An 8405-nucleotide genomic window follows, 5' to 3' on the forward strand; every position below is an offset into this window, starting at 1 on the left:
TTGACGTAGTGTTGACCATGGCATAGACCTTTTTTCCTGCTGATTTGATAAAGTTCTATAAGTAGTTTGCGACGCATGTTCCTCACGGAAGTAAAGAAGTAGAAGTTGCTAATCTCCAAGCAGATCATACGGTGGCAAGGCAGTATCCATTGGCCAGATTCATTAGCCACCTAATGGACACTACGTACCCTGGCCAATGGATACTGCCTTGCCACCGTATGATCTGCTTAGAGATTAGCAATTGCGGCATGTATTTCGGACACAGGTATCTCCAGTCCATTCCTTTGTGCTGCAGATTTTCGCAGTGAAGTCTGTGCAACGGCAACATACATATGTACCAATCTGGAGGCTAGAAGAAACCAACTCTGTACGAAATCCAACCTTAAACCCGTCTTAAAACATGCGTAAATGTTCGTATTCACAAAGGAAGAAACGGAACTATACGACTTTCAGGTGTGTGTGTGTAAGGAATGTATTTTTTTTTGCAGTGCAACAGATGGATAATAAAGATTTTACCCTGCAGAAAGTAGGCTAGAAGAGCATGTTAAGTATCCAGCACAACAATATAATGGGCGATATACCGTACAGGACACGGGCGTGCTTTCATAGCCTCTACCAGGCACCGCGGATCGCTGGAAAATAGTCCGAAATAAAGGGATAGTATGCCAGAGAAGATCCCGGGCCATAGAAGATCCAATTCGCGACTATGGCTCGAGACCTTCTCTGGTATACTATCCCTTTATTTCGGACAATTTCTACTACTTAGTATTTTCCAGCGATCCGCGGTTCCTGGTAGAGGCTAGTGTTTTCAGGCGATGCCGTAAATAGGTGATATCAGTGGCGTGTTGCTACCCTGGCCCTGGTCAGGTGGGTTTTGGAGGCAGGGCTCGAAATTCATTTTTGGGAATAAGTGCACTGGTGCACTCAACCTAAAAATTGGGTGTACAGCATTTTCTGTGGGTGCACCATATAAGATAAAATAAGTAGAATGTCAGAATGAAAACTAATCATGTTTTGTTTCTAAAGAAAAGCACTACAAGAATGATTTTACTATTTTTCTGACACTTAGATGTTAAGAATATGCTGAATACTACTACTACTCTAAAGTTTAACATCTTGACATATACCTATAAACCTACAAAAAAAATATTTGGGTGCACTGGTTCACAGAAAAATTTGGATGCACAGCTCCAAATTTGGGTGCACTAAGGTGCACAAGACCGGTGCAATGGCCAAGTGGGTAGAGTGTTCGCCTTGCATTCGGTAGGTCGTGAGTTTGATCCCCGGCCGAGTCATACCAAAGACTTTAAAAATGGTACATACTGCTTTCCCTGCTTAGCACTCAGCATTTGGGAAAGAGTATGGGAGTTAAACACACACCAGTACCAGTGGACTAGCCCCTGCTGTAGTGACTTCTGTGTGTGGCCCAGGGCTAATGAACGGAGATGGGCGCCGCCCTATGCGTCACTTGACGCGGGAAGGCTCTAACTTAAGGTGCACATGCACCCAGTATTTCCAGCCCAGTGGAGTGATTGACGTGCCTTCACTCAGCTTGAGCCAGGAGAGGCCGCTACTTAATATGTTCTGACGCTGTCTAGTTTGCTCCGCGTGTCGTGTTCTCGGCCTCCTGTACAAAGCATATTTTACCTGGCGCGCAGGCCAGACATCCTACACCACAACGGAAGCACGGCACTGTGCTCTGAATGATAAATTTGATCCCTGGCTGGCACGGCTATTATTGTAACCCGTGTTAAAAGCCTGGAATGATCCATAATGTGCCGTATTGCACTTACCTATGGAAGGGGTCTTAATAACAACAGAAGACCCCGTGTTCCAATTGTCACTGTGCTCCGCCTTTATTTAGCGCCAGGCGCACTCGACACGATTTTCGGGAAACAAAGCAGGGCTGTTTGTCCGCGGATTTGGGCCCCAGGCAAGGCTTAGGGGTGCTTATGTCGAAAGTCTGGCTGGGTCATGGGCTAGCTATGGTCACATCTGCGACGCAGAAGTTCCTTTTTACGCCTTCCCTTGACACAAATGTGCCCGCATTCACTCTCCTTACCAACCTGTTACCGCAATGAACTAGGCAACACACTGCCACCTGTGGATTCTAAAGAAATGGATACTACAGGCGCGAATCCATGCACTGCCTGGTGTTAAATCCAACCCCCCTCCCCCACCCCGTGTGTCGGATTGTCTGCGTAGTTGTAAACAACAGCGGAGTGAAAACAAGAGATGTTGGGCAATGGTCACCTGTGTTCTGTGGGCATGTACACCTTACAGTGGGATTGTTTGCCGGCCTCATTGCCAGGGACGAATGGCGCCAAAACGTCAATCATAATTAGTCCATTGTCCAATGAGACGCGGTCACATTGGGCCGCGACAGGCCCTCTTTGTAGTCGTGTCACTTGTTAAGGTGTACATCTTTTATTCCCGTGCTCCCCGGGTCGCGTTTGGCGGGGTCGTCTTTCTGGACTCTGGGTCTTCCGTGACCCGTGTCGCCGGCCACCTTACCGCTGCCTCCAGCCAAGTGACAAGGCTATACGTCACTCTCCTCAACCCAAATAGGCTTGTTCTTGTCGTGCATAGCCTCTACCAGGCACCGCGGATCGCTGGAAAAATTGTACAAATTGGCCGAAATAAAGGAATAATATACCAGGGGAGGTAGCCGGCCAGAGAAGATCCAATTCGCGACCCACAGGTCAATTTCTACTATTTTTACAGGTATCCGCGGTGCCTGGTAGAGGCTAGTCGTGCAGTTACTGAACTGGACTGCATCTATTCTATACATCCCTGGGAGCTATTTTTCCCTTGTGGACGCCAACCGGCCTGGGCTTTTGTTTACTCGTCAACAGACCGTTGCCTCAGGCTCAGAAAGGGTGCTGTCATCCTGCACAATTACGTCATTTTACCTTCTGCGCGTGCGTGGCTGAAATTGGCTGACAAAACATAATCCACGCTTCAGTTCCCATACATTAGGCGACACCATGCACACGTTTAGCAGTCGGAGTGACCTCTCTTTATACAGAACGTCGGTTTACTGGCGTAGCAATCATTAAGGTACACCTTGCAAATTGTACAGGTAGATTTTAGTAGCCTCCATAGCATGCCAAAAACTGGGGGTCTTCAGGGTCTTTGGGATCTTAAAGGTGCTATTTTCTGATTACATATAGGCATGGTTGAATTATCCCCGTTAGAACTGAGCTGATCAGAAAACAGCCGAAGACCACGAAACCTCCAGTTCTATAAGCCTGCTACGGAGGCTAGATTTTTAGATACTACAAGCTCTGAACCTTGTATTCAGGTCAAGGAGGGCAGTTTTAGCCGGGGTTGTATTGTTCACAGTACAATTCCACCACCTGCGTACAATGCATATACTACACAACGCTTGCAAAAACACGGGGTAAAAAAAAATAAGACCCCCGGTATACGGTAGTGCATGTACAGTATTGTAGTCGCTATACACCGGCAAACATGCGGTATGGACACATGACTTGCACCCCTTAAATAGTACAGAGCACTTTGCAATGAAGTCTGCAGTTTTACCAAAAAGGTACACGTTGTTGGACGTAGTGATTTTTCCCTCGCCTATTCTTATCTCTGTTATTTTACATTATCATTAATTACAAGGCTGAATGTTGAACGTAACTTCATGATCATTATCATACACCACTGAACACAGTAGTCAGGTCCATATGTTCATACAGTAAAACATAGAGACAAAATAAAAACAACGAGGGTAGAAAAATCAACTGTAACGACAACTCCTATCTAATACTACTGGCTGAGGTGAACGGATTTCAAATGAGGCACTGCAAATGGATCGTCAGGTCCTGACAATAAGAGTAGCTTTAGACTACAGTAGTTCACATCATACGAGCATCCAGCCCACGGTTCCGTGGGAAATGAAATAATACACCATCGTTGTAATCCACCTAATAAAACTTAAAAGTAAAAAGATAAACTTAAACTCTATCGATACGTTTGAAACATATTTACAATCGAAGCAAGACTGGCAATACAGATGAAACTGAGCTGACAACTAATTTGAATCAGCTCCACGGCTACTATGTACTTCTCTCAGTGTTGTGGCACTCTCTCATGTCTCTAGTATCACTCTGTCATTATGTGCCGTGTCTCTTTCTCCTTCACGCCTTTCTAAGTTTTTTTTCACGCCTGTACCTAAACTGCAATCTCCGAGTAGATGCATGGTTTGTTCTTCTGTGCGTTTTTACGTTCGTTTTGTAAACATAGCATGATACCAGAGTGCGAACCAATACCTCCAGTGGAAGAACGCACAGGCTGAATGACATACAAAACGGACGAAAATACGCACAAAATATGGCGAAGCCATGTATCTGCTTGAAAATTATATAATCTGTAGGTCAGTAGATATTATCATGGCAGTGAGCTATGCTTCAATAGCTGCTGTTTTCGGCGTGTGTAGAACCCAACCGATGCACACTTTCCCTGTACAGTTCCTAGCATAAACGTCGGTCCTAATCCCTGCTCTGTTGCCTCTTTCTCTTCCCGCTACGACCCCGGCGCCTTCGCTGTCGTCTCTGCGACTTCTTCTCTCCCTTCTCTCCCCTTCGCCGGTTCTTCCGCTTCCCTCCCCTGCCACGGGTAGTGCGGGGATCCTCTAGCCTGGACTCGTTGTGCCGACTGTTGTACCGCTTACACTTGCACGATCTGATCACTCGGATCGGGTACGACCTCATCTCGCCGTTCTCACAGATCAAGTCTACTTTCTTGGTGCGTACCTGGTCGTTCAGACAGCGCCACTCGCGCACCTTGTTTGTGGACCAGTACTTCTCAAATTCGGCGTAGTCGGGAAGCAGCCTTGTTGGGAGACACTGGCCTGCGCAAACCACCTCGTTGATCGGGCGAACACTCGTGCAGAAACCGTCAGAGATATATTTCTTACTCTTGAGCTCGCGACACCCCATCTGCAGGTCTCCTGCGAAAGGCAATGTAGGACGAGGTTAGCTCGTATCACCTGTAAGCCCCCCCCCCCTTAATTCAAGCACTTCTCCATGCAAATTGGGGCGACCTGAGCATGCATGCAGACATTTTGTCACATTTTACCTACCTGATGTTTCCCTTCCCTATTCAAAAAGATCTAGCTAGCTAGCGTATTTGCTAGACTTATGTAAGAAGTGGTCTAAACACAATTGTCGCTGACGTGACAGACGAAAATTTGACAGGCCACACAATGGAAAGTATTTTCCCCTCCAAACCGCATTAGCGATGTGACAAAAATAACCCGGTGTGTGCAGTCTAACGGTAGTAATGTTACTTTCATGAGCTCGGATCATGTTCCAGAAGTGGAACGCCTGCAAGACGCAAATATTATGCAACTGGACACAATACAGTGTATTTTCACAGGGAAGAAATAGACCATACCTCCCACGCATTTCGAGTCGCGTTCCTCTTTTTAGGAGAGGGGGGGGGGAGTTGTTTATATGCTAGCTTCCAGTGTTTGCGTAAAGAAGGCTCCATTTCCACACTGGTCTCAAGAATCATGTGGGTATACACCAGCGCTAGTGGAAAATCCACGGGTCCCCGACACACCTACACCTTTCTGGTGCTCTCTCTACCTTTCCTGTGGCAGCCTAACGCCCCTTTTCACCCACCTGGATTGTACTTTTCTTGCGGCGTGACTTCGATGTCAGGCTGCGGCACAGGGTGCTCTCTGTTCGAATTCGCCCCCAGGCTCTCTGTGCTCTCGGTCTCCGACATGTCTACCACGGCTCCCCGCGCAGGAACGGCCACACTCCATATCGCTAGAACCGCGATCGTCCCCCACAGGGGAGCTAGTCCTCGCCGACGCTGATGCATCTAGTCGTAGGAAGAACGCTCGTGCAGAAAGCCACGATGCAGGGCCAGGATAACCTACTCAAAAGCGCGGGAAACTACGGGCTGTGAGTGACAATAAAAACAACAATCACGCACGGTGTGACTTGGGCGGGGCGGAGTCTCCTCTCTACTGCGACAAAACTTGTCAACTTCACCCCCTAGTGGCGCCACCAATGACGAGCGCGCCCGCAGGCAGCCAATCGCCCGCCTCCTCCCTCCGTCGGTGGTTCCAATATCCACAATACCTGACAGCTCAACAATGGAAATGCACAATATGTGGGCGGGGCCTCCGCCTGTCAATTATCCAACACACGGGCTGTGCTTGAGCACTGACCCCGAAAAGCAGAACGCAGGCTCTCACTCACTGCACGGTGACGTATGGCTATCATATAGCTCGCCACTTAATGATTTCATTCACAAGCATGCAGGGAAGTCGACGACGAGCGGCCAGTTGGGTAGAAGTTGTCGCAAGCGAGATTGCAAAGATTGCAACGTGGAGTAGTTCTAAGCAGGCTGGAATTAAGTTTGTTCTGTCAACTGCCTAATCAGGCTTGTCAGTCGCTCGCGGCGGTTAACCGCAAACGCGTCACAAAAGAAACGGACAAGGCGCAGAATGGCTGGTCTTTAGGAGAACTGAGGCGTGTTCGAGCGATATTATGGCCTTGTGAGCTACCTAATTATCGCCTAAATCATGCTTACGTGGACAACCCTTGGTGTGCGTGTGTGCGCGCGCGTGTGCTTTTTGTGTGCGTGTGCATGCGCGGATGCATGTCATGTGCATGTACGTGTGCGTGTGCATGGCCATGGTCAATTTTAATTGAAGAAGACCATGATATGTATGTCAAAATCACTTGCATATTCATATTCTAGGGACTAGGGACAGAAATTTATTCATAAATTCGTTCCTTATCGTAGATCACCAGACAAAGCCATGGATATTGCCTCCTTACGTCTTCGAAGAAAGCCCTCTGACGTGAAAGGCCTAGGCCTTGTGCGTTTGCCTATCTTGACACGTACAACATGCACAAAGACCTGTTCCATCGGCTAACAGGTTTTGTAAGGCTGGATGTAATGACGGTTTGCCTGAGGGTGCTCGTGCGCGCGAACTTTTGCGGTGAAGTCATGATGCCGGAAATTAACCCACTTCAGGTACAAGCAGGGGTTTAGGCTTTGGCTTAGTTTTGGCGCGTTTTAGACTTTTTTATCGAGCTTTCTTTTTTACACTAGTATCGTGCTGCCCCGACGGCTGACTAAGCTATGGGAGAGAGTGAGAGAGTGATTTGCGAAAAGAAAATACCAGTGCAAAAAAGAAAGCCTAGAACGCGCCAAATATACGCCAAAACCCAAACCTCTGCTTGGAGAGTAGGAAATTAAGCCACTTCAGGTACTACTCTACGAGCTGAGGTTATAGGCTTAATTTTGACACGTTTTAGGCGCTTTTATCAGGCGTTTTTCTTTCAATGGTATCTTTGGTCAGCCAAATTTAACGCGTATTGGCCCTGCCAATGATACTAGTACTGTCTTGCCGGTTTGATACTGTCTTGCAGCGCCAAAATATCTGGACAAAAAGAAGAAGAAGACAAGAAGTTAGTCCAGAAAACAATGCAGTCAAGTGTAGCCAAATTATTTTACTTTAATACTCAATGAAAGGAAAATACAGAACATATACTAGTATGTTACTACGTGCGCCAACTTCTAAAGGTACATTTGCATAGATAAAACATCCGTATCGGAATGACGCTGAATTGAATAGCGGATATGTAACAAACAATGTGCGATGTGCAGATACGATCAAAGTTACTATAAATTCCGGCAAGTGGTGTATATGTGAGTGTAACAGACTTTTGGCAGCCTTGAGTTGCTCATGAATTGCAGCCGCGATATATCCCTATATGTAATTTTGTTAAACAATTTCTCTGTATTTTCAGTGTACAAAAATATTCATAATTTTACTTGTGGACTCCTTTATAGAAATTAGACACGTATGAAATTCCTACCCTTCCATAGAAAGCAACTTAATAAGTTTTATGCATACCTTCGCGAAAGAATGCTATCGTTTATGACTGATGAATTATAAGTTTCTCAATGATCATGCATTTAAGATCTTCATTTGCATAAGTCATATCAATGGTGCCCGCATGATTAAGATAGCGTTTGAACTATTAGTGATAAATCTTAGCCTCCACCAGACCTTCCTACGGGGGTAAGGATCCTAGAATTCGGTAAAAAATGCAAATATCCGTAAATAATTTCATCAGGTTGGTAAACGACTGAATAGCAAAGTTCTTTCTATCACAACACTAGTGTCAGTGCACAGTAAACCAGTCAGAATTGTCCTGATGAGGATGACAGAAGGTCATCGAAACATTGGCTTGAAAAATAAATGGTTTTGATAGAAAGAACTTTGCTATTCAAAATGGAAATAGTTTGCCAGGAGAGTCAGTCCACGGGAGGGTTAATTTCATCTGCGCGGGCAAACTCCCCTGGTCAATTTAGTATATAGTAGAGGGCATTCATTCCTCAAGCTACCGACATCTTGCACACGC

General features: G+C 46.3%; 1 protein-coding gene across 1 annotated transcript; it reads right to left on the minus strand.

The window, feature by feature from the left end:
* Nucleotides 1–4264: 4264 nt before the first annotated feature.
* Nucleotides 4265–5987, minus strand: LOC109464838 (sclerostin domain-containing protein 1-like). Its single transcript, XM_019761920.1, has 2 exons — nt 5637–5987; nt 4265–4960 (listed from the first exon to the last, which is right to left on the minus strand). The coding sequence occupies exons 1-2, from the start codon at nt 5839–5841 to the stop codon at nt 4500–4502; spliced, it is 666 nt and encodes a 221-aa protein (XP_019617479.1). The 5' UTR covers nt 5842–5987; the 3' UTR covers nt 4265–4499.
* Nucleotides 5988–8405: the final 2418 nt, after the last annotated feature.

This window comes from Branchiostoma belcheri, unplaced genomic scaffold (genome assembly GCF_001625305.1).
Source record: "Branchiostoma belcheri isolate BF01 breed outbred unplaced genomic scaffold, Haploidv18h27 scaffold141, whole genome shotgun sequence".
In the NCBI taxonomy this organism is placed as follows: Eukaryota; Metazoa; Chordata; class Leptocardii; order Amphioxiformes; family Branchiostomatidae; genus Branchiostoma; species Branchiostoma belcheri.